This window comes from Nyctibius grandis, chromosome 3 (genome assembly GCF_013368605.1).
Source record: "Nyctibius grandis isolate bNycGra1 chromosome 3, bNycGra1.pri, whole genome shotgun sequence".
Lineage (NCBI taxonomy): Eukaryota > Metazoa > Chordata > Aves > Nyctibiiformes > Nyctibiidae > Nyctibius > Nyctibius grandis.
This window is the reverse complement of record NC_090660.1, coordinates 49434712-49462263: the sequence shown is the minus strand read 5'-3', so window position 1 is coordinate 49462263 and position 27552 is coordinate 49434712. Positions and strand designations below refer to the sequence as shown.

The 27552-nt window shown below is 38.6% G+C and overlaps 1 protein-coding gene across 1 annotated transcript in view; it reads left to right on the top strand.

Moving 5' to 3' along the window:
* Positions 1 to 27552, top strand: part of CCDC102B (coiled-coil domain containing 102B) — a 162371-nt gene that overhangs the window by 19274 nt on the left and 115545 nt on the right. Inside the window, exons 2-4 of the mRNA XM_068397057.1 lie at positions 2004 to 2642; positions 4498 to 4697; positions 12075 to 12183. Coding sequence (XP_068253158.1) covers positions 2019 to 2642; positions 4498 to 4697; positions 12075 to 12183 — 933 coding nt within the window. The 5' untranslated portion in view covers positions 2004 to 2018. The remainder of the gene's footprint in view (positions 1 to 2003; positions 2643 to 4497; positions 4698 to 12074; positions 12184 to 27552) is intronic.

Genomic DNA, 27552 nt, shown 5'->3' with positions numbered 1-27552 from the left:
GTTTGATGTTTGGGGTTTTTTTCTTTTTAAATTAAGCAATTATATTTTTAAAAAATCCTCCTTGCCGGAGACCTTACTTCAAGATTAAATAGCAAAAAAATTATTCAATAGTAAGAAATCTCCTTTGACTATCTTCCTGTTAAGAAATGTCCTCTTTTCACCTGAGATAAGTTTAATTTAGAAGTTGTGGAGAAATCAAAACCTTGGGCAAGCATAATGTGTGTTATTAGATGACATCTGTAGTACTTTGTTGAAACAAGTTTGTGTGTGTCTGAGCTTTACATCAGCAATGTCAGCCCTCCTTATCTCTAAGAAATGGTGAACAAAGAAGCTTAATGTTCTTATGCTGTATTCTAAAAGTTGGAGAATCAACTAAAATAGAGATAATGAACGTAGTCCTATTTTCTAGGCTGCTCCCTGTTTTATTTATTTAGTTGGATCATTTTGACTTTATAAATGAATTCATAAATAGATCTTAGCTATACACTATGAATCCATTCTGTGGGGAAAGTCTTTTAGATCATGTTCATCTTTATATAATAAACAATATGTAGATATGTATCTTATTTGGAATGGAGCAACAGGGTTAACCTTTTTTTTTTCCCCAAGGATTTCTGGGGGTAGGTCAGGCAACAAGAAAAACACTCTACCTTGATCAAGCTTTAGCAGTGACTGTTCTACATCTGCGTAGTGTTACTGTGGGGGTTAGTGGTGCTACACCAGACAGTGATAATGAAGAGAGTTGGAGTCCTTTACTGTCCTTTTCCTTCTCTTCTCTCATATCCATACTTGACTGCAACAATTCTCCAGAAGCTTCTAACAAATGGCAAATAAATGTCCTGGAAAGGACTGAAAAGTTGAACATAGCTGGGAAACTGGAACCAAAACCTGCAAAAACTTCTATTCAGCTGAAATGAAACATGACTGAATCATAATGCCAAGGCTATCTATGCTTCAGTATTTTGTTTACAGCATTGGCCTTCTGCTTTTCAACTACAAGTGTTAACACTAATTGCTGCAACAATAAACAAGATTTTTTTATAGAAGGATGTTGGAATATAGGAGCAATTTTTTTCCATTAAACAACTTAGTCTTCTACTGGTATAGAAAAATTTTTAGGTGTTTTTTTGGTTTTGGGTGGGGTTTTTTTGTTTTTTTTTTTTAAAAAAGATACTCAAGAGGAAAAATCAAGAAGGTATAAGTGACTATACAGACTGTCCACATCAACATTTTCTCAGCACTGGGGTGCGAATGCAGTTTCTGAAACATTGATGTTCCTTTGGGCTGAATGAGTAATAGCAGATAAATGATGAAAAGGAACACAACAAGATTTACTAGCAGAGTCATATCATCATGAGGTAGGCTATACAGTACAGGAGGACAGTGCTTCACTTTCAAGAATAATGTAAGAATATGCTTCCTGGACAGCTTCTGGAATGTAGACAGTAAAATAAAGACCCCTATAAAAATATTTTATTTTTCTCATGAAACAACAAAAATCTAAAGGTTAGTTGTTTTTTTTTTATTTTTTTTTTTTTCCCCCTTGCTTCGGTAGGCAAGTCATAATGTAAGCTTTGCCTAGTATGAAGTTCCACAGTTTCGGAAAGAAGGCAAGTGAATCTGTGATTGTAGTTCTAGACAAACACTTTCCTCTTACTAGATATGTAAAAAATTGATTCAATTTAATCTTGTCTTGAAGGAAGAAAGCTTTTGCCTGGTTTCTGTAGACTCAAAAATTTTTGAGAGCACTATGATTATTTAGTGATACTTCCTTTGCTAGCATTTCCTACTCAAGTAGTAGGTATGTCTGTTTACGCTGTACTCAAAAAGTATCACATAAAATATATTTTAATAGCTATTTCTTGTTGATGAAGCACATTTGTAAAACATCAACAGTATTATTAAGCTTATCTCATTATTATAGCAGTAAAATAAGCTACTGTTTGAGATTATTCATATAATTTGAGGGAAGCTAAATTATTGTCTTTCTTTGTCTCTTTTAGGAGTGAAATTAGATTATGAATCAAAACATGAATTTAGGCTCTGTTCAGAAATTAACAGAAGAGACACAGATTTTTGACACCCAATCAAGACAACCTTATAAATTAAGTGGAGGTTGCCAACCAGATGGCCATCTGGATAATTCAAATCTACCATCTCAAAGTTTCTACTCATATTCATCTCATTACCCATATATGCATATGAATTACAGCAGTGATTGGGAAATTTTTGAAGCAGTAAGAATTCGGGAACTGGAAGAAGTCAAAGCCAGAGCTGCCCAAATGGAGAAGACCATGCGCTGGTGGTCCGATTGTACTGCCAACTGGAGGGAGAAATGGAGCAAAGTTAGAGCAGAAAGAAATAAAGCCCTAGAGGAAGCAAGACAACTGAGAATCAAATTAGACAGTGTTGTAAAAGAAGTGAGTATGCTTAAAAAAATAAATCAAGATTTAGTAAGTGAGAAGGAAAACTTAGAAAATGTAACTGCTTGGAAAAATGTAACTGCTTGGAAAACAGAATTCAGTTGCTCAGACTTATCTTATATTAAAAAAGACCCAAACCAGTTAACATTTCTGGAACAACAACCTGTGAAAGAACCGAGCAAAACCAACAAGATTCCTGGGGCAGAAGACACAAAGAAGGTAAAGAACAGGGAATTTTTTTAGTTCATGAAGAAGAGGGAGATTATGGATGTGTATGTAGAAATGCAATTGTTTCAAGGATTTTGACAAAAATACTACCTGATCCATTCAATAGTAAAACCACTTTTTTCACCTATCTAACATTCCTAATGTAGAGAAATATGGAAAACAATTCATACACTTCAGTTATGGCTAAATGTTTAAGTAACTGTTATATCCAGTAACTTAGCCCGTTGGTTTGACTCTCTCTCATGTTTTAAGGTAACAGATTACCTACGTTATCTGAATTCTCCATGTTTTGTATACTTTTTCTTTTTTACCTCAAAAAAAAGCAAGGTAGGCTCCTGGCTTACAAAACAAAATAATTTAATTCTTCATTAACACATCTTCTGAAGTGAGGGAAGAGGTGAGGCAAATTCTTCTTCAAACTGGCAAGATTTTTATTTGGCAAGGAAAGAAATTAAGTTGTTAAGCAGAATTAAACAACCAAATATGGGCATGGTTTAATACAAAAGAACCAATTATGTTCATCAAAATTGAACTATTTTCTCATGTTTTACCAGTTTTAATTCTGTGCTTTGTCATGCATTATATAGTCTTCGTAGACAGCACCATGGAAAAAACATTATTGTTATTTGTCTGATAGATAGCAGTCATTGTAGATGTAGGAAATCTTTTTCCTACATTGTAGGAAAATGTTTTTTCTGCATTGTAGGGTGTAGGAAATTTTTTACTTCAGTTCAATGAAAATTATTAGGATCTTAGCCCTGAATGTATTACATTCAGAATATTCACTCACTCTGTAATGCACATAAATTACACTATACTCCTGTGAATTCAGAAAAAAAAAAGCACTGTAGTGTTAGTAATGAGAATAAATTTGGCAAAAAAATGCGTGCCTTTCATATTTTTTGGCAGACAAATGGGCCATAGGAAGGAAATGACACAAAATATATTTTAACTGTTTCTCTTTCTCCTTAGTATAAAATAATGCACTATTTGAGAACTGAAACTTTATATATGAATGGAAAACATTCTTATCTTTTCAGCAGCTTCTAGTATTTTCTGATGTAGATTTCAGGCGTTCTTTTAAAAACTCTAACAGAGTGGGATGAAATAGGACTGTTGGTAATCTGCTAAAATAAGATTAGCTTTTAAACACAATTCGTCAAAGGTGATAAAATTTAAATACATTTTTAAAGGAAACTGTTGTTCATAAGAGCTGCTCAGTCTTCCTAATAAAGATGGATTTTATTTTTTAATGATTTTTTCCTAATTTTTGTTAGTTTTGTTTATATTTTGTATGCAAAACATATACCTTTAAAATAGATATAGTGCTTTTAGTTACGGAATGAGATCCAAATTGGTATGTTATGCAAGTAACTTTTGTTCTTATGCAAAACTTGTATAAGTCCATCACCCATCACCTGCTTCATCATGATTTACATTAGGAGTTTCAAGAGTTCTTAATGTAGAGTTTCTCAATATATTATTTGTATGCTTAAATTGCATTCCCGATTTTGTTAGTTCCAAGATTCTGTCTTCACTGTATTTATAGCCAATTAATGATAACTGGAATCTATTTCTTTAGTAAAGATATATTAGAAATATTTTGGATATGAAGCTTGTCATAACAGAAGGTGTGAGATGTTACAAAATGACAGTGATCCAACTACAATGACATTTTTGGATATTCTATCCATATATAGTGCAACTGTACAAGATCTTACTTATTCCCTTTTTTCTCCTACATACTTAAATGTCTAGAAGAGCCTTGGTAGGCCCTGCAGAAGTTATGCTAGACTTTTCCCTTCATTTATATTTTTCTTGATGTCATGTTTTTCTGTTTTCTCAGGATGTAGAGGTAATCAAAGACCAAAGCAATCACAATAAAAAAGTCACTCCAAAGCCTCCTGGTTCCTTTCCCAATGGAGTTCTCAGCACCTATTTGGAAGAACCTAAAAAAAGTTTGGATAATACAGCTAAGGCAACGGAAAATGATTTAATACATTTGCATTTGACTGAGATGCAGAAGTTCTTACAGAAGGAAAGAGAGTAAGTGCAAAATATATCCTACTCAGGGAAATCTCCATTAAAAATAAAGGGTTTTAAGACACTTTCTAAAACAGATATGGTGATATTTGCATTTACAGCTCATATGTTCTCATTTCTAAGCTTTATTAATTACTATTTACAAGGCTTTGATAAGAATTTAGAGAAAATTCAGCATAAGGATTTTTTTTTTGCTTAATAGTATTGAAAATCAATGTTTCTGTTCTGTAAACATTTAAAAATAGTGTGTTTATTGTTTTCCTTGGCTTGTCTGTCATTTAAATCAGAAGTGCTCCATATAGAACCATTAAGAATGTACAGTTAATTAAAAAATTATATTTACTAGCAATTTGATATCAATGCGGAAGTATCTAATGTATGTTATGCTCAGTTATTGGACTGCTTTGTGTACAATAACAAATTTTCATATACTCTACCAGCAGATTTTGAAGGAGTGTAACTGCAGAATGACAAAGGTCATTTTTGAACTAAAAGCACATGAAAGCATCAGCAAAATGCTGTTAATCTTAACGTCTTCACCTGTAGTGAGGTCTATGTCAAAAACAGATAACAGAGAGCATAATACACTTATTGTATGCTAATTGTATCATATCAAATTTACCTCATATAAACAGTAAATGTGCATTTTGGTGGCCTAAAAGAATTAATATGTTGATTACACACTATATACTAGGATGTGAGTCTCTGCGTTGGTAGGAATTCTTTGATGTTTCATATAGATGATCAGTATTGAGCAAGATTGTATCACACCAAAAAGTCTTTCCAAGGAAACATGCAGTATGCGAAGTATGATAGATGTAGTAGGAGACTTTAGGCACTATGTGACTGTAACTTCAAAACCAGCTCAAGTTATTTGGAAACTGAAAAGGAAGAAAATGCCCCCTCTGTTGCAAATACATGCAACAGTTTCAATTCAGAGAGTCTGTAATGGTAAGCTATGATGAATCCTGTCAGTTTTTTTCACAATTGCCCTGTAGATAGTACAAGTCTGAGTAAAAAAAAAAAAAATCCTTTAAATTCCTAACTAGTGTTTACTATGTTCTGTTACATGAATTAGATAGCTGTAGAAAAGATACAATGATTCTTTATTTGAATCATATTGCAGCAGATGACTACAAGTATGTCTTATCTCATTAAAAAGGATTTAGTGTTTCATGGAAGCAAAAATCCCAGAAAGCCTAAATTTCCAGTTTGTCATGGTATTTCATGTGAGTTGAGAGCCGGATGCTTCACATATCCATTCTCCTCTGGTTGAAATATTTAGGGTCCCAGGTACTTAATTTTTCAACAGCAATCACAGTATACATACATCCATATATAAAACTTTCCTTTTAGAAAGGGGATAATTTTTCAACTTTTATTTTTTAGTCACTTCTTAGACAAAATTTTAATACCTGGTTCTACCATCTGGTTTTGGTTTGTTCACGCACATGCTTCTCTAGCCAATTTGTAACTGTGCTTCAGAGAGACAGGTTTTGCCATTTATCCCGAAATGTATACTGACAATGGTATACAGTAATAAATTTACTGCTACATGGTAAGAATTGAGGCATGTTACAGATTCACAGAATCAGTCAGGTTGGAAGAAATCTCTGGGATCATTGAGTCCAACCATTGCCCTGACACCACCATGTCAACTAGACCATGGCACTAAGTGCCACGTCCAGTCTTTTCTTAAACACATCCAGAGATGGTGACTCCACCACCTCCCTGGGCAGACCATTCCAATGTCTAATGACCTTTTCTGAAAAGAAATTCTTCCTAATGTCCAACCTGAACCTCCCCTGGCAAAGCTTGAGGCTGTGTCCTCTTGTCCTATCGCTAGTTGCCCGGGAGAAGAGGCCAACTCCCACTTCACTACAACCTCCCTTCAGGTAGTTGTAGACTGCAATAAGGTCACCTCTGAGCCTCCTCTTCTCCAGGCTAAACAACCCCAGCTCCCTCAGCCGTTCCTCGTAGGTCAGACCCTCCAGACCCTTCACCAGCTTGGTCGCCCTCCTCTGGACTCGATCCAACACCTCAACATCTTTCTTGAAGTGCGGGGCCTGGAACTGGACACAGTATTCAAGGTGCGGCCTCACCAGTGCCGAGTACAGAGGGACGATCACTTCCCTAGACCGGTGCTGGCTGCACTATTCCTAATAGAGGCCAGGATGCCATTGGCCTTCTTGGCCACCTGGGCACACTGCTGGCTCGTGTTTAGCCGGCTGTTGATCAGCACCCCCAGGTCTGTTTCTGTCGGGCCGCTTTCTAACCACTCTTCCCCCAGCCTGTAGCGCTGCATGGGGTTGTTGTGGCCAAAGAGTAAGACCCAGCACTTGTTCTTGTTGAACCTCATGCCGTTGGTCTTGGCCCATCTATCTAACCTGTCCATATCCCTCTGTAGGACCTTCCTACCCTCCAGCAGATCGACACTCCCACACAGCTTGGTGTCATCTGCAAATTTACTGAGGGTGCACTCAATCCCTACGTCTAGATCATCTATAAAGATATTGAACAGCACCAGCCCCAGAACTGAGCCCTGGGTAACACCGCTAGTGACCAGCCGCCAGTTGGACTTTGCCCCATTCACCACCACTCTCTGGGCTTGGCCATCCAGCCAGTTTTTAACCCATCGAAGAGTCCACCCATCCAAGCCCTGGGCAGCCAGTTTGTCTAGGAGGATGCTGTGGGAGACAGTGTCGAATGCCTTACTGAAGTCTAGATAGACTACATCCACAGCCCTGCCCTCATCTACTAAGTGGGTCACTTTGTCATAGAAGGAGATCAGGCTGGTCAAGCAGGACCTGCCTTTCATGAATCCATGTTGGCTGGCCCACATGTCTACACTGTGCAACATATGTCAGTGCCAACCTGAGGCAGCAAATGCTCACATAGCAGTGATTTGCACGTAACAGTGGGCACTGGTGTAACAACTCCCTCTCTAGGTCACTTTGGGCAGCATTTCCCATGTGCAAAGATGTTCTGTAAGCAGAATTTATGCAACTTGAAAGTATGAAGCAATTATTTTTGGCAATGCACACAAGAAATAGCTAGGAATAATGTTACTAGGATAAACATTACCATAGTCACCAGTCTGTTGAGACAGCCTATGAGTCTTTGTTGGGCACGCTGTCATCTGCCAGCTCAGAAAGGGTTGGTCTGCACTGCTTACTGGAATGGGCTTATTTTGCTGAGTCTACATCTTCAGATTCCCAGTTTTTCCTCTTAGGGTTTTATACTTGTTAATGTCAGTATTTTTGCTCCTGGATCCTGGAGCTGCTAATAATGACTATCTCAACAATCTGACCCCTGCTTGCATTTTTACTTTTCTTATCTTACATGGCTCTATCTTAAGTGCTTTCTCACATCTTTTTCCTCACAACTTAGCAATTTTCTCAGTAAACTTGAGCCAAGGACACACAGCTGTGCTGCATCAAAAGCAGGCTTGGATCACAGACAGCTTGAACCCTAAGGCCAAAGGTTACCTTGGCAGACAGTATGATCTTACTCATAGAGCATAGGACTTCTCAGCAGAGTTTTCTGGTTTACATGCAGTACTCCCGAACTGTGGCTGCATTCTTTCCAGAGTCAAGTTAGCTCATGCAGATCCAGTGTTTGGACTTGCCCCTAATTACCTGACTAACCTCTTCATAAGATATTTTGCTTCTTCACTGCTGAGAGGAACTATGATTCTTGCATTCTGTTTAGAGCTATCTTCAGTAATGCCAACATACCCTTAAGACACGGATTAGTCTTTGCAAAATATAAAAAGAAAGGAGCTCAAAAAAAAAAAAAAGTAAAGAGCTTAAAGTTTATGTTTTGACTCTCAAAGAACTTCAGGGTTGGGTTTATAATGTAAAATCACACTTTATGAGTTGTTCAGCACTTTGAAGAATCATTTGCCTAAAATAGTTATCATTACTCATCTTTTGAACTGGTGTTCTCATGTAAATGTCTTCTAGTTTCAAGATCTTAATTTGTTCCATTTTGAACTTAAAAGTGTTTCTTTGGTCTAAACCCAAAAGCCCAGCAACTACACTGGTGGTTACTTAGGGCTGGATGTGTAGACTTAGGCAATGGTCACAGGAGGCTCTGTCTGAGCATCACAGAATCACAGAATCACAGAGTCACAAAATGTTAGGGATTGGAAGGGACCTCGAAAGATCATCTAGTCCAATCCCCCTGCCGGAGCAGGATTACCTAGACCATATCACACAGGAACGCGTCCAGGCGGGTTTTGAATGTCTCCAGAAAAGGAGACTCCACAACCTCTCTGGGTAGCCTGTTCCAGTGTTCAGTTACCCTCACTGTAAAGAAGTTTTTGCTCATATTTATGTGGAACCTCCTGTGTTCCAGCTTGCACCCATTGCCCCTTGTCCTGTCAAGGGATGTCACTGAGAAGAGCCTGGCTCCATCCTCATGACACTTGCCCTTTACATATTTATAAACATTGATGAGGTCACCCCTCAGTCTCCTCTTCTCCAAGCTAAAGAGACCCAGCTCCCCCAGCCTCTCCTCTTAAGGGAGATGTTCCACCCCCTTAATCATCTTCGTGGCTCTGCGCTGGACTCTCTCTAGCAGGTCCCTGTCCTTCTTGAACTGAGGGGCCCAGAACTGGACACAATATTCCAGATGCGGCCTCACCAGGGCAGAGTAGAGGGGGAGGAGAACCTCTCTTGACCTGCTAACCACACCCCTTCTAATACACCCCAGGATGCCATTGGCCTTCTTGGCCACAAGGGCACCTTGCTGGCACATGGTCATCCTGCTGTGCACTAGGACCCCCAGGTCCCTTTCCCCTACGCTGCTCTCCAACAGGTCTGTCCCCAACTTGTACTCATACATGGGGTTGTTCTTGCCCATCAAGAAACACTTTTTTACTGTGAGGGTGACCAAACACTGGCACAGGTTGCCCAGAGAGATTGCTGAGTCTGCATCCTTGGAGACATTGAAAAGCCCTCTGGACATGGTCTTGAACAACCAGCTCTAGGTGACCCTGCTTGAGCAGGGTGGTTGGACCAGACGACCTCCAGTGGTCCCTTCCAATCTCAACCATTCTGTGTAATTCTGTGATTTAATTAGATCATAAGGAGTTAAAATAGGTGGTTACAAGATCCATGAAAAATGCTCTGATCTTGATCTTTTGTTTAAGTAGTAGTAAGCTGCTTCACTGATCTCTGCTATATTCTTTCTTCCAGTCTTTGTTTTTTTATTTAAACAGTAAACTTCATGTAATCAGCATCATCTCTTTCATTTAGTAGCATCAGAGGGACCTGATCTCACTTAAGATGTACTGTAACATAAAATAAAAGCAGTATCTTCTAAGTAGACACCACATGCTGGACATTATTTTACTTTTCAGATTAGAGCATTTCTAAGGACTTCCAATGCATTCAGTACAGTCAATAGACTATTGTTAAAAGTATTAAACTGTCATCTTTATGCTTTCACTTTCTACTATATTAAACATCCCTCTTAATAATTCTTTTAATTCCCCAATGAAATTGTGATACCATTCCACTGAGAGATCCCGTTACTTTAGAAAAAAAACTGTTCAGTTGAAATGCATGTCTTAGGTTCTTTACATATGACAGAAGTCATCTTGCTCCACTTTGCTTTGTCAGCAATGGTGTTTATTTTATTACAATAATGTTACGGGAACCGCAGGTGTTTACTAAGATAAGCTGTGCTATGTGCTGTATCTATGCAGAAAAAGGAGATCCCTGGTTCAAGAGCATTAGGTTTAGTTGTAAGAGAAGAGAGAACAAGAAGATACTTCACTCAAGTGGATTGCTTCATTAATGCAGCTAACATTGCTTCCAGGACCTGAGCCAGACCAATCAGTGTTGACTCTTGGTATCTCTGCGCAAGCCTGCAGTATGTTGCATAGACATGCCCCAGACAAATCTCATCAATACCCTTTGCTTTGATTCCTTAAAGTTAACAATGATGTTGTGGAAGATGAATTTTAAACCAAATATTCTCAGAATGTAGTTATACTCAGCCTGGCTAGAATATCTTTAGTAAAAAGGTTAACAAATTCCATTAGCCTCAGAACAGAAAATAGCTACTGTGGCATACAACAGTTTCTTTAACTGCCAATATTAAAATTTTCTTTTCAACTATTTCAATATTTTTTCTCTTTCCTGGTATAGTAGCCCTTCATCCCTCTATTTTCACAGAATTTATATAATGTAAAAATTTAATCTCCTAACATAATAGTGCTTATGTGGTTTTACTGGTTTTTGGATTTTAGATTTCTTCAGCATCCTGACTTTATAGGCTTTATTCCTATATTGATGTTTATAGCCAATGAAATATTCCAGAATTTTTAAACCGTGATCAATTTCATAGAAATATTAGAAATATAATTTGAAAGTTTTTATTTGTAATTAAGAATTTTTTCTTTCCCTTTTAATTATGTTCCAAATTTTATTTTATTGCAAAATGCAATACACATTACACAATATAAAATTAAATTATGAGAAGTTCATTCTTGTCTTTGGAACTTGGCTGATAGTGTTTCCTGTGAACATAGAAATGAGTTTTTAATTGGTCTCAAAGACAAGAACATCTGTAGTGCCTCTGCTGATTCATATTCCTTTCATTATTTCCTGAATGACTACAAATATTTTAATTGATTAGAAGAGGAGTAAAAGTAAATATCAAAGTTTGTTGTTTCAGTAATACAGCACCTTTCTCCAAGGAATCATCATTCATTCTTTGTGAATTGTGTATCCTAAATATTTTTCCTGAATGTAGTAACGGACTTTATGCTCAAATCACCCCAGAGGCAAATGCTTAATGAGGGTGTAGTACCTCTGAGCTAAATAATCCATTTTCCTAAAACTCTTCTAGCATTTTCTTTCAAGAGAAAGTATTTTTTGAAACTTGAAATGTACATATTTTAATAATATTTTTTTACATCTAAAGTAGATAATATTTGGTTTCAGTACTGCCTACATACTATATATATTCCCCTCTATATGTGTGTTTAAAATAATCTTCTGTCTGTACCCAAATAAAAGTGATACAGTACCTTTTCTCTGAGGATCTTCACTAACTCACCATGTATTAGGTGACCTGAATCACTAACTGAATTCCATTTCCAAATTTCCTTCAGTTTATTCCAAAATTTAATTTAATTTAAATTTTTAATTCTATACTACTGGATTTCTTTGTTCTCTTTAGCTATTATTTTTGGTAAATCTTTTGGAATAATTATATGATGATAATATAGGTTTTCAATAAAAAACCAGATATACGGTTGACAAAAGCAGCAAAATATAACTCGAGCTATGAAAAGGAAATTCAAAGTAATTTGTCTGTTGTCAACTTCGAAAAGATGTAATGCTGACTTCTAAAATACTTTTTCAGAATGAATGTGTTTCTGGAAAAAGAAATGGAAAAGATAGAAAATGAATTATTTCTTTGGAAATGGAAATATGAAGAACTGAGACAAACCAAATTGGAAAGCTTGAAACAGGTATGTTAGCACTACATTGTTATCACATGGAGTAAGAAACAAAATTGAGACTTCTGATTTCTTTTCTTGTAACTAAGAGTAAAATTGTATCTATGGTTTATAAAAGTGATAAATCAACCATTTATCAACTATTCACCCCCATAGCCTGGGGGGAGGGACCTGCTGAGGGTGTGTGGAGAAGCCCAGCCCTGGCGCAGACGTTATGTGCTGCCATGGCAGCAGTGGTGCTGAGGAGCTGTGAGGGTGGCACTAAGGCGGCTCCATAGTCTTGCAGGAAGGGACTGATCAGAACAGGCAGGTGTTGGTGCCATGTTCCCATGTGTGGTGAGGGTGCTGACCCTGATGTACAGCGAGCCATGGTCGGGGTCCGGCTGGGCATGTGTTTGGGCAGAAGGGGCCCTTGTGGGGCAAGGCAGTGTGTGGGGAAGCCCCACCACCACAAGGACGTTGCTCCCAGGCTACCGAGTGGGCGTGGTGGGGGTGGCAGCCTGGCAAGGAGGGGGGTGGTATCCTCAGATGTGGTGGGGGCATCCTGAGATCTAGGCTGTGGTCAAGAGAGGTGACTCCTGGTTAGGGAGAGCTGAGTGCCCATTCAGGTGGCACTGGGGGAGAGCTGCCAGGTCCAGCACACAGGTCCCAGGCTGTGTCTGTGGGGAGTGGTGTCTTGTCCAGCAGTTTGCATGTGGGAAGGTGCTGGAAGCTTGCTGATGGCAGCATGAGACACATCAGCAACAGTGGTGGCACACCCTGGGGCATGGTCCCCAGCACAAGCTGGGGCTGCTGCTGCTGCTGCTGGCACAGTAGCGACCTTGGCTCAGACATGCTGAAGGAAGATGCATGTCCCCCCCAGATCCTGGGCTGCAGGCAATGCCTGATACCTTCCCTTGAGGCTGGTACAGAGAAAGGGGTGTCCATGCCTACAAGAGGTGTACATTGGTTGAGGAAATGTATTGCCCCTTTTGAGCTGCAGGAGGAAATGAGGAGGCTGGGCAGGCTCAGGAAAGGCAAAGAGGAGATTAACAGGATCTTCACAGGGTCACCAGAGGTAAGAGAGTCTGAACCACGCAGGAGGGGCAGCCAGAGACTGCAATCAGTTGCGAGGTAAATAGAGTCCCATAGTAGGAAGGCTGGAGACTTATGATCTCCAGTAACTGGAGGATGGCTCCTTTTCCACGTGCAGATCTGCAGTTGCAGAATAGGTTCAAAAGCCTGGTAGCAGAGTATGAGAAGAAAGCCATGACTGGGAAAGCATAAGAGTCAGGTTTAACCTGAACCATGCATTAACACGAAGAGGAAGCAGTGAGTGGTAGTAGTAGGAGACTTCCTCCTGTGGGGAGAGAAACTCATGTCCCCCACTTGCCTTTTTGAGGATTATGTGGCTTGCTGTGGGCTTGGATCCAGACCATTGCAGAGAGATTGCCACAGTCTGTCCAGTCCTTAGACTACTACTGTTTCCTGCTGCTCATCCACATGGGCACTAGCCTGGGGCATATTGGGAATCACCACACAGCTCTGGGGTTGGAGTCATTGGGACCCAGGTGTTGTCTCCTTGATCCAACAATCTGGACAACCTAATGGTAGGGTGGGAGATTACAGACCACAGTAAAGTGAAGAAGTGGTAGTCAGGGGTTGAAATCTCAGGGTACAGGTTGATGGGAGCAAGAAAGTCTTCAGGAATGATAAAACAAGGTGAAGGGACATCTGCTTCAAGTTTTGGTATAGAAATGCACACATCTTGGGAAATAAGCAGGAAGAATTAGAGGTATATGTGGTTACAGAACTACAATATTTTTGGAGCAATTAAGATCTTGTGCCAAGTTCATGCAACTGGAGTATGGTGAACGACTTCAGGGAAGACTGGCAAGGAAAGGCTGAGGGAATGGAAGTTGCCCTCAGATCTATAAGCAGCTCAGATCTTTTGAGCTCTCCTGCGGGATGGGTGATAGTCAGACTTGTGACTCAGGATCAGAGGAGAGGCCGGTAAGGGTGACATTGTCGTGGGAGTTTGTTACAGATTACCTAATGAGGAAGCAAATGAAGGGTTTAAAGAACTCAAGTATCTGAGTTGTAGACACTCATGTTGTGGTTCTCATGGGGGACTAACTGTACAACTGCTAGAAGAGCAACATGGCTGCTGAAATCAAAGAGATTTCTGGAGGGTTTCAGGAATAATTTCTTGCTGTAGTTATTAAATGGACCAACCGGTGGCAATGCATAGATGGATCTGGTGTTGTCTAATATGAAGGAAACTAGTTGGGGATGTGATTATGAATAATTTCCTTGTCTGTAGTAACTTTGAAATAGTGGTGTTTGTGGTCCCGAAGGAAGTGAGAAAGGCAAGCAGCAGAGTACAGACCTTGAACCTAAAGAAAGCAGGATGTTGGCTTAGTCAAGGAACTGTTGGGTAGGAACCCATGGAAGGCAGCTCTGACTGGTAAACAAAGGAGTTCACCAAAGCTGTCAGGTCTTGAAGTGCAGGATCTTGCAAGTGCAACAAAGGTTTGTCCTAATACTTAGGAGAACAGGTAAATGTGTCAGGAAACTGATTTAGCTTAGCAGGGAACCCTTGATGAAGTTCCGATACCAGAAGAAGTGTACTTTTATAAAGGAGATAAGCCTTCAAAGGAGTAATTTAAGATCATTGCCTGGTTGTCTAGGAATGGTGCTGGGAAAGAAGTAATCATTTCAATCCAGGTTCATGAGTAGAAGAATAAGAAATATTCGTGTTGCAGCTTTCAGGATTTAGCTTTCAGAATAATGGGTTGAGGGCCTCTTAGATCCAACAAAACTCAACATGTGTATCTATGTAACTAAATATAGATAATTTAAAATTTCCTATAAATTTAACATCTCAGATTTGGAATAATTCAGGAAAATTACTAAGATTTCTTTTCACATTTTGGAAAAGATTGCAAGCAGTCTACTAAAATCCAGGTTCTAGTTGCAAGGTGGTGCATATGTAAATGAAGTTTCACAGAATCACAGAATGGTTAGGGTTGGAAGGGACCTCTGGAGATCATCTAGTCCAACTCCCCTGCTAAAGCAGGTTCCCCTAGACCAGGTTGCGCAGGGTTGCGTCCAGGCGGGTTTTGAATATCTCCAGAGAAGGAGACTCCACAACCTCTCTGGGCAGCCTGTTCCAGTACTCTGCCATCCTCAAAGTAAAGAAGTTTTTCCTCATATAGAGATGGAACTTCCCATGTTTCAGTTTGTGCCTGTTGCCCCTTGTCCTGTTACTGGTCACCACTGAGAAGACACTGGCTCCATCCTCTTGAAAAATACCCTTAAGGTATTTGTAAACATTGATAAGATCCCCTCTCAGTCTTCTCTTCTCCAGTCTAAACAGACCCAGCTCCCTAACCTTCACATCCCCAACCAGTCCCTCCTTGTTTGTTAGTACAAGGTCCAGAAACACACTTCTCTGCATTGGGTCCTCTTCTACCACCTGTGTCAAAAAGTTATCTTCAATGCTCTCCAGGAACCTCCTGAACTGTGGGTGCCTAGCTGTGTTGTCTTTCCAGGAGTTATCAGGGTGGTTGAAGTCCCCCATGAGAACCAGAGCCTGTGTTCATGAGGCTACTTTCAGCTGTCTGTAGAAGGCCTCATCTACTTCCTCTTCCTGATCAGGTGGCCTATAGTAAACACCCACAACAGTGTCACCCATATTAGCCTGCCCCTTAATTATTACCCATGAACTCTTGACTCATTCTTCATCCACTCCTAGGCAGAGCTCAATACACTCCAGTTTCCATTTCCTTCATAGATGCCCATCCGCAACAACAACGAATTAACATCTGTCATATTTGAGTTCCCTCAGATTTAGTTCTTTAGTTTCTGTTGCTCATGAGGTAGGATTTTAGCTTATAATTCTGCACAACACATAAAGTCTAGATTTAGCTAATTGTTTTGCTTAAGAACTGTAGTCTTTATGGGTTATGGCACTGTCAGCAGGAATAGAACAACAAGAAGTAAAAGCATGCTGAGAATTGGTTGGAGGTTGGAGACTGATAGTTTCCAATTTTTATATAAGTGCATGCATATACAGGTATATATGTGTTACTGCTTTTTTCTTGGGAACATGTTGAATTGCTTTAATTGCCAACAGGAGGTGATATTTTGAGCATACAGCTAGTTTTTAAATTACAGGAAAACCTTGGTCATTATGAATCTGTCTAATGTGAATGAAATTACATCTGTGGGGTTTTTTGTAAGTGAAAACTCTTCCTTTATTGAAAAAAACAAATCTTGTGTGTTGGCAATGTGTGTGTGAATGTCACTTACTATATATTGCTTTTGAGAAGTGGATGCTGGAACACCATACAAGGTTTTTGACAATGAAAAATTTGAAAGTGTAATAAAGTGCAGACATGTACTAAGCTAAGCATGGAATCTGATTCGTATGCACACTTACAATATTAAATCACAAAGGAATTGCTAGATTAATAACAGATTGATCGTTGCATCTGGATTATTTTAACGTCCTTGACTAAGAGTTTTTTGTTTCAGTCATGCATAAATTAATCTGCTATTTCCTTTGATAGATCACCTGACAGTCCTACTGGGAATGTGGAAAAAAAATGCTTGGTTTGCAAGCGGCAGTGCCACTTCAAATTAAACTGGTTTTAGGAATGATTAGCTCTCCTAGCCTTTTGGAAGTTTGAGAGATTTTTTTGTAATGTTAGAAGCTTCACAGCTGCCAAGATTTGAGTATTAAGTCTCCCACTAACTAATTTCTTTCCGTTAAAAGATGACTATTCATTCACTCACCTTGGAAAAAACTAAATATGGAAAGCCTCGGTGGTCTTGATAATTATATTTTTTAAAAATTACGCATTCTGCATCAATTTGGAAATTGTAAATAAATTTTCAATGTATTGAGTTAACTGAAAAAAGTAGTAATGTGGCAATTTATGTTTGTAGTAACTATGAGCATTATATGTAGCTTCGTGCGACACTAGCATTGAACTTGTCCTGTTTGGGGACATAAATCAGACCATTTTAACAAATACAACAGGAATCACAGAATCAGTCAGGTTGGAAGAGACCTCTGGGATCATCGAGTCCAACCATTGCCCTGACACCACCATGTCAACTAGACCATGGCACTAAGTGCCATGTCCAGTCTTTTCTTAAACACATCCAGAGATGGTGACTCCACCACCTCCCTGGGCAGACCATTCCAATGTCTAATGACCTTTTCTGAAAAGAAATTCTTCCTAATGTCCAACCTGAACCTCCCCTGGCAAAGCTTGAGGCTGTGTCCTCTTGTCCTATCGCTAGTTGCCCGGGAGAAGAGGCCAACTCCCACTTCACTACAACCTCCCTTCAGGTAGTTGTAGACTGCAATAAGGTCACCTCTGAGCCTCCTCTTCTCCAGGCTAAACAACCCCAGCTCCCTCAGCCGTTCCTCGTAGGTCAGACCCTCCAGACCCTTCACCAGCTTGGTCGCCCTCCTCTGGACTCGATCCAACACCTCAACATCTTTCTTGAAATGCGGGGCCTGGAACTGGACACAATATTCAAGGTGCGGCCTCACCAGTGCCGAGTACAGAGGGACGATCACTTCCCTAGACCGGTGCTGGCTGCACTATTCCTAATAGAGGCCAGGATGCCATTGGCCTTCTTGGCCACCTGGGCACACTGCTGGCTCGTGTTTAGCCGGCTGTTGATCAGCACCCCCAGGTCTGTTTCTGTCGGGCCGCTTTCTAACCACTCTTCCCCCAGCCTGTAGCGCTGCATGGGGTTGTTGTGGCCGAGGTGTAAGACCCAGTACTTGTTCTTGTTGAACCTCATGCCGTTGGTCTTGGCCCATCTATCTAACCTGTCCATATCCCTCTGTAGGACCTTCCTACCCTCCAGCAGATCGACACTCCCACACAGCTTGGTGTCATCTGCAAATTTACTGAGGGTGCACTTAATCGCTACGTCTAGATCATCTATAAAGATATTGAACAGCACCAGCCCCAGAACTGAGCCCTGGGGAACACCGCTAGTGACCGGCAGCCAGTTGGACTTTGCCCCATTCACCACCACTCTCTGGGCTCGGCCATCCAGCCAGTTTTTAACCCACCGAAGAGTCCACCCATCCAAGCCCCGGGCAGCCAGTTTGTCTAGGAGGATGCTGTGGGAGACAGTGTCGAATGCCTTACCGGAACAGGAAGTTGCATTTAGTGTTGAAATTTGATCATTTCTTTTTCTGTTATAAAAATTCTGGTCTCCCATTAAATAGTAAAATAAGAAGTTAAGATTAACACTAAGCAGCTTGTTATTGAAATCTTGTTTGATGTTTGACAGCACTCTGTTTCTTTATTTGAAAGCAGTCAAATATCATTTGTTTTTACTGCACATGATTTTGTCTGTTTCTCTAAGGACACTCAGAAGTCCTCATTCATTTAGCTTTCTCTGGCCTTTCCTTAATTTCAAGTATTCTTTCATTATAACAGTTTCAAACCAAGTCCTAATTGACTATCCTTCTTAAAGATTACCTCCTCACTACAGATTAGGACTTAAATTTTACCTTATTTGGCTGGCTGGATAGTGAAAATTGTGTCTTGGCTTTCTTTAGAGAGCCAGTGAATTAACACTTTATGTCTGCCAAATATTTTTCCAGGGAGAAGGGAGGAATGGAAGTGGAGTGTCCCTTCCTTACGTTTTGTGTTTATTGCAGGAAAAATGTATTGTACTATTTGGAGCTTGTTTTACAAATTATTGTGAATTTGTGGCCTGACTATGCTATCAGTATCAGGGATCGTTAGATACATTTGGGCCTTTTGAAGAGACTTATTTATGAGTTTGTTACACAATATTCAGTCCATAAGATCACATTTTAAACTAAGATTTATACGTCACACTTCTTAGCTGTTAAAAAGATTTTGTATGTACTGTCTAGTTAATAAGCTTTAGTTTTACTTCTAGAAGAGCAGCTCTTAATGGGATACTAAATCATATAATTGAATCATAGAATCATTAAGGCTGGAAAAGACCTAAAAGATCATCAAGTCCAACCATCGACCCAATGCCACCATGCCCGCTAAACCGTGTTCTGAAGCACCACATCTAGAGGTTTTTTGTACAGCTCCAGGGATGGTGACTGCACCACCTCCCTGGGCAGCCTGTTCCAATGCCTAATGACTCAGTGAAGAAATTCTTCCTAAGATCCAGCCTGAACCTCCCCTGGCGTAACTTGAGGCCATTTCCTCTCGTCCTGTCGCTGGTTACTCGGGAGACGAGACCAACCCCCACCTCACCACAACCTCCTTTCAGGTACTTGTAGAGGGCGCGATAAGGTCTCCCCTCAGCCTACTCTTCTGCAAACTAAACAACCCCAGTTCCCTCAGCCGCTCCTCATAACACTTGTGTTCCAGACCCTTCACCAGATTTGTTGCCCTTCTTTGGACACGCTCCAGCAGCTCAATTAATATTTCCTATGTCTTGCTTTTCACCTATATTACAAATAACCTACTAACAACTGTAAAACACTTTGTTATTCTTGAAAAAGGGAAAGCAATTGCTCAGTATAAAATTATACTTTCATTATTGTTGTGCTTGCATGAGAATCCACAGAAGGGCAAAGATCAAGTCTGTAAAACCATTGAATAAACAAAGGATGTTGACATTAGATATATTTGGTTTCGAAGTAATATTTATAGGAAAAACTAGGAATCCTTAAGCCCTCTGAAGAGCATGAAAATTTTGACATCAATGACATTGCTAGTTGAATGTCTTCGAAAATTGGCTATCCAGTTTTGTCAGATACAGCTTAGTTTACAGATCAATTAACTAACCTTACAGTCTGAAAGACACGAAAAGTGTATCTGAGTCTGATTGGTTAGGTCTTTGGACTCTTCGTAGAACAAAGCAAATCCTTGGTGTGTTGCCCCGATGTTTGTAAACACAGAATCATAGTTAGCAAGCCTGTTAAAGTTTTAGGTTTTACACTGCTCATTTAACCTTATAACATGCACAATAAAACATTCTTGTTTACACTCTTTGCAAGTCTTCCTCAACATTTTATATCTGTCTTTATAATTTCTGAAGGACATCCTTTTCTGGTGGTTTAAAAGTTAAATAAGAGGGAATATTTACAAAGCAATTTTACATTATACTGAAAACAGTGAAAAAAATGCATATACTGCTATATTCCACTGGTGTGCACTATAGACTTACAAATGTCACTATAGGCAGTGACTTCTGTGTTGTTTAAAAGAATTTTCTGCTAGCTGGAGTACAGAATGTGCCCTTACTTTGTATTATCTAGTCTGTCGGTAATTAATGAGGGAAATCCATATCCCAGTTTTTGGGATATGAGGCAAAAATTGCATTAACTGGTACTTAAAACCTACTGGAACATTAGTATCAGAAGAAGTATATTTCGATGAAAAGGATCACAGGCTAAATTAGCATTTTGTATCTTAGGCAGAGATATTTCTGTTCTTCCTCTTTTTTGCAGAGTTGAAGGTAAGTCACCAGCGCTGTTGATTTTGCACTAGAGACAAAGAAATATCTTTAAACATGTTTTAAAACAAATGTTTTCTGTTCTCCCTCTCAGCATATAGATATTTTACACTGTATATTATGGCAATCTATGTATTGTTACTTAGGTACATCACTTTCTTTAAGAGAACGGTAACAGTTCCCTACCTGTTGTTTCCCAGGTGGAGGAGACTCCACTGAGGCAAGTGAGACTTCTGGATAAATCAAGTCCTCTACACTCCCTGTAGACATTTAAATGCTGTTTGAAAGGGAACAGCCTTTTTAGAGACTCAGGTTGTTAATGGCTCGTTCTTGTTAAAGATTCTGCATTATTTCCACCTTTTCCAGAAATCTTTATTCTGAAATTACCTGACAGTGTGAAGATGCTGCAGAGCTGCTTACCTATAATTGCTATTTTCATTCACTTAGTATATACATGAGTTAGAAATAGTGATACTCTGATAATCTTATAAGAAATTTAGATACATGTAGTACGACCATCTAGTCTGTCCCACACTCTTTGCCTGACCCCAAAAATGCCTTCTGATAGTCTCCTGAATCCTTCAGAAAACATAATTATTAGACATAAAACAGTAGCCTTAATGGCTATACTGGCTACTGTGAATTGTTCTGTTTAATTCTCACAGAATCACAGAATGTTAGGGATTGGAAGGGACCTCGAAAGATCATCTAGTCCAATCCCCCTGCCGGAGCAGGATTACCTAGACCATATCACACAGGAACGCGTCCAGGCGGGTTTTGAATGTCTCCAGAGAAGGAGACTCCACAACCTCTCTGGGCAGCCTGTTCCAGTGTTCGGTCACCCTCACCGTAAAGAAGTTTTTCCTCATATTTATGTGGAACCTCCTGTGTTCCAGCTTGCACCCATTGCCCCTTGTCCTGTCAAGGGATGTCACTATTCTCACCTAAGTTGCACAGAAATATTGCATACTATGCATAGGTATCATAGGAATAAAATGATGTCCCATAAATTAAATTTGTGATGATTTTATATACTACAGAATAGCCAGTAGTCTGTTTGAGTGAGCTAAAGGAGAGTTTATAAAGTTTGATATCAGAATTCTCAAGGCTGAATTTTAAAATATCATTATGCAATTCTTGGAGAACGTCGTCTGAATTATTTGAGAACTCAGATGACTTTATAGAGTGGAAACTTAGTGCAGTTAATTTTCCTGTGGTAAGATCTCATTATTTTCAGACTAGATCCAGAATTTGGAGTGTTCCTTACTGGGCTCAATCCTTCATTTGTTTGAGAGGCTGGTGTGATTTTCAGACTGGGTGAAATGGGATGATGATGTTACCACATATCCAACTTGTGATTTAATTAGGGTTAGGGTTAGGGTTAGGGTACTTAAAAAAGTACTTAAAAAATTACTTTAGATATACACATTTCATTTTCCTGCCTCAATTATAGTAGCTTACAGGTAGATTGAGTAAGGAAAGAATTCTGGAGCATTGCTTAAACAAGAATTCTTGTAGATGCTTAACTATTCTTTCCACTGTTTTCATAGATCAGGTACCAGTTCATATTATCAGTTATCTCTAGAAAGTATGTACTTAATGTGAACTTTTTTCCTGTCCAACATAAAGTATATTTATATGATGCATAATGTCAAAGTTCAGTTTGATTGCCTATTTTCCTACAAAAGTAATTTGGAAAGTGCTGGTAAAAGGTAGTGTTTCATTGACTTTTTTTCCCCATACTGGTTTCTAACAAGATATTTAAACTGTATTGAGTTGTACTTACCAGTATTTACTGGGCCTTCATTACACGTTTGGCAATGAAAATACCGACCAAGACCAGGATTTTTTTTTTTTTTTATTTAAGGGCATTCTGTTACTCCTGAAAGATGAAAACTCATACTTATCTCTGTGAGGAAATATGTTTAGAAGAAGCATATGTGTGCATACTGAAACATATCTGTGCATACCGATTTTCTGTGAAAGGAATACCATGCCAAAGCTGAATCATTTGTAGAGGTTTGTTTTGCCTCTTGGTCTGCCACCAGCAGAAAGTATAACCTGGTGAAGAAATGTTTTGAAGACAAGGTTCTTGTTCTTAAAGGATCTTGTAATGTTCTATGAAATAAAGAAGGTGTCTAAACATTTAGTGTTAGAATTAATGTAGCTTCACGCCTGCCACCTAGGATACAGTTATATTCATACAATTTTCAGGATGATTAAGTAATTCTGCTTCCTGACTTATGTGTGTGGAATACAAAGTCAGACTTACTGTTTCATTGTGGCTGCTGAAATGGAGTTTTCTTTTTGGCTCAGCTATAGCATATATAAAGAGCTGTATTGCTTCCGGAGCAAAGTAGTAGTAGTTTCATGGGAGGTGGGAAATGAAGAGAACCAGCCATAGGTTTTTTTCTTCCTTTTTTCCCCCTACTTTCTTTTTTCTATTTAATATGTAATAGGAATTTTCCTCTTTTGTCTTCATGCTTTAAGAGAACTGTCTGGCACTGAAGTAGGTGCCTCTGCACTGAAGTATTACATTTTCATATTACTTTCAAAAAAAGATTCAGTCTTAGGAAAAATTAATGAGTGTTTTGTTTGGATACAGTCAAAAACTTTCCTTATTTACATCAGTGGAGTACTGCATATTTCTTTGAGCAACAACATGAGTGATATCCTGAAGTCAATGAATGAGAAATCTGCTGATGTCAATGAGCTTTAGATCCGTTCCTAATTTAAACTGTGTAGGAACAGGTGATTAAAAACTGCCAGAAGATTCTTCAGGGATCTTTATAACTTAAAAATGACAAGATAATGTGTTATTGTAGGTATGGTTCAGATAAAACAGAAGAGGTGTAACGTAAACTGTACTGAAAACAGTAGAACTATTTCTACAGGCACTTGCCGCCAGACCATTGAGCTATAGAAATTATCTTATGAATTGCTTATCTAGATCAAGTGACTAAAGCTGTATATTTCAGGTTCATACTCTGTGGAGGTAATGTTCTATACCATATTTGTCTGAAGTCTAAGTAACACAACACTTTAAAATTTCCTTGAACAAAGTCAGCTCCTGCATTACTTGAATCCTGTTGAAGTTTCAATTCAAAAGAGAAAATAAGCTTAAATACTGGTTTAATCTGTCCCTTTTAGCATAGGCTGTTGTTTAAGGAGAAAGCTCACTGCACCAGAACATGGCAACTTTTGGAATCTGGTGCATAGTACAAATTACCTGCACTTTAAGTAACATTGGTATAATAGTCTGCAATTCATCTAACAACTTTGATGCAGTCTTTATTTTCCTGAAAATTTAATGTTATGTCCAAACAGACTTGCAAATTTTTATTAAGTATGTTGATACGGATTGTCTCGCATACAGGAAAGTATAATTACAAATTCTAGTGTGGTTTCACACTATTTAGTAGTCTAGTAATCTAAGATGTATTTATTTTTAGAGATCTACAATTACAGCAAACATCCTATTCCCAGCGCCACTTAACTGTTAATCTGAAAAGTCAACAATTTTCATCTGTAAGATAAGTGATCTTGCATATTCCTGACTTAAATGTAGAGTGCTTTAACTGTTGCTGTCAGTTTTGATATATTTTTGGTATGATTCATTAACAGTTACATAAAAAAATGTACTGTAAACTGAGATAATTTTGCTTAGTATTTTCTTTTCATGTCTATCAATTAACATTCTTATTACATCTTTAATATTACTAATTTAATATTTTCTAGTAATTTGGGTTGCACAGTGTTCTGGTCTGCAGCACATCGTACCAATACAGTCTAGGAAATTCTTGAGACTGATTACAAATGGAACTTGCTTTGAGTGCTTTTAATTATGCTGACCACTATTGTTTTACTATTTTCTTACAGTTCCTTATTTATCTATACATTTGGCTCAATAAGAAATATAAAGTCAGGATGGAAGGTTGGTTTAGAAATCAGCTGGAAACAGAGAGGTGTTGACCTTCTGTATGGCAAATAAAACTTCACAATTTTTTTTAAAAAAAAAAAGAGAGAGATTACCCATCGCACTGTTTACTTTTGTTTTCAGGTAATTTTCTGCATGCCTACGTTCATCTTCTTGTGACAAATCCCTGTATTTTTTGAGTAAGGATTATTGTCTTCCTTTTACAGTGCTTATTAGAATGGCTCATATCTTATTCTAGTCCCTGAAATAGTTACTAATAATAACTAATAGCATTACTAAACACACAGCAATAGATAACTACTTGAAGCAAAGTGATGTAGGCTGTTACAGTCTGGACTACAATGACATTTGTATGCTGTTTATCTGTAAAAATACCAAATTTTTAAATTATCTTTGGTAAATTATAGATAAATTATCATTGTTCTGAAAGTTAAGACTAAAAAATTAATCAATCATCCTTTTTCATAGAATAGAAGCTTATTTTTTCTTCCAATACAGTTTTTATATGTATGTCTATTTATAGACATACAAACTGACAAATCTGTTCTTTATCTCGATGTTGGAAAAGATTTGCATTAGTCAGTCCGAGCTCTCTAAGGGAGTAGTCTGTGTTCCTTATTTAGGGAAGAACTTTGTTGTGTTAGATTTCAGGAGGAAAAAAAACCCCCAAAGCCACACACGCATCCTGTCCCCTCCCCCTGATAACACCACTAGTAACAGAAGAAAATTAACTTCAGATAATAAAAACTCTTAACCTGGGTAACTTTAGCTTGACATTGCTACAATACTTAGATGAAAAGGGAAATAAATAAGCAGAGTTTAATAAAAGGACCTTTAAGCACACTGGGGAGCTAGTGAGCAGTCTTTTTTTTTTTTTCCTTAAATCTAAGATGTCACTGAGACAAATTAAGGGATGAAAGCTCATGCTTTGTTTCAGATCTTTTTGGTTAAGAATGCTTCAAATCAGCTGCCCTTTGAGGTTTCAAATTAAATTAGGAGAAATAATTGCTATAATCCCTATGCCTAAACAAATCTTTGCCATTTACTTAGGTTTTTCAACACAGTTTGATTAATCTATTATCACTGTCACCCCTACTGTGTTCTGTCATAATCCAATCAACTGCAACAAAAGCATGCTGCTCTTTGTAAAGCAAACAAACAAGACACTTTTGGTGTGAATGTTGAGAGCTCCAGTTTTCTGTTGCTCAGAAGTGAAACATAAAGATTAAGGTGTGATTTTTATTTTTTTTTAAGAAATTAATTTCAGATGCATTTCCTAGATCGATTGATTGTTAATTAATATGTGAATTTTTGCTTCTTTATTCCCTGGATTAAAAATTTGACCTATCCATGCACAGTAGCAAAAGCAACTATGCACTCGTTAGCACATTAGAGTTCTATTCTCCAGATGAGCGATGGCTTGTCAAGTTTTGAGAATTTTGGTTGATATGTGTTTCCCTTATAGATTTCAAGCAATATTCTCCAAGGGACTAGCTGAAATGTGAACTCTTTTCTTGACTGAGATTAGAGAACACTTTAAATTCTCCTAAACCACTGTATAATGTTTATTTAGATTAATCTTGTTTGGAATCATAATTATTATGTTCAGCTTTAGGCAAAAAAGGAAATGCGGTTTGAGAATTAAGTCATATTAATCCCATCTCAGATATCACTTGCATTTAGGAATATAGCAAATGGGCATGCTGTACATGCCATTTTTATGTAAGTTCATGCTTACCTATGCACCAATATTTTGCTAAACATAACAAAAAATTGGTAATTTGCAGTAAAAAGGATGTTACAAAGAAATGCCCAGTTCATCCGAAGGAGTTTAGATTCAGTCTTTGTTTGTAATTATGGAAAGCACTTGAATCTGAGGGGTTTTGTCATTATTAAAAAAAAATAGCCTTCAAGTCAAAGGCTACTTAAAGGATGCCTAATATTAAAGTTATGAGTATATAGTTACTGAATTCTGTTGGAACAAAGGCTTCAACTTTGGTTTCTGCAGTCAGGAATTACTCTGAGGGTCACTCTCTTCAGATTTGTACAAGAAGGAATGAAAAGTGTTTGACTTATGAACAATTTCAAGGAACTGGGAAACCTTTAGAAGTGGCTAGTATGATGAAGAAGTAGGCTAGAATGGGTCCCAAGTAGAAAGTTAATATTGGATAGCCTGAAAGAACATAGCAAAAGCAGACTTTCTTAAGCCTTGTAGTAAATTTGCAGAGTCAAATTACTGAAGTAAACTAGTGTAGCATCTGTTTGCTGCAGGTGAGAAAGGCCAATATGATCTTTGATGTAGTTGTTCGTACATCTTATAGCACGAGCATTACTTTTAAAATACAGCAAAGCCATAGAAGTAGGAGAGCAATATATCTGAACAGCATCTAAAATAAGAAACACAGAGCAGGCCAGTCTGCGAGTGATGCTGACAGATGCTCTGGAGGTGACGTTCTTTGTCCCACTCTGAGCCAGAAGCTCAGGTTAGGGTTGAGCAAAAGAGTAAGCTTAGAGGTGCTGTTGGAGTGGGGCTGGAACTGGGCAGCCAAAGGAAAGTTAGGACAGCCAAGAGATCTGTACTGCGAGGGTCTTTGTGGTGTGAGCCAGAGGTGGGAGTCTTAGTCCCCGTCAGAGCCGAAAAATAAGATTAGGGTTGAGCAAAAGAGAAAGTCTAGTAATGTTTTTAGTATTGGGGGTGGGGTGAAGAAAAAAATAGAGAACATGAAATAAAATTTGAATATGAGTCAGCAATATACTCTTGCGGCAAAGAATTGTAATGGTATCCTGTGCTGCATTAGGAGGACCGTTGCCAGCAGGTAGAGGGAAGTGATCCTTCCCCTCTACTCAGCACTGGTGAGGCCACGCCTGGAGTGCTGGGTCTAATTCTAGGCTCCCCAGTACAGGGAGACATGGACATACTGGAGAGAGTACAGCAGAGGGCCACTAAGATGACGAAGGGATGGGAGTATCTGTCATAT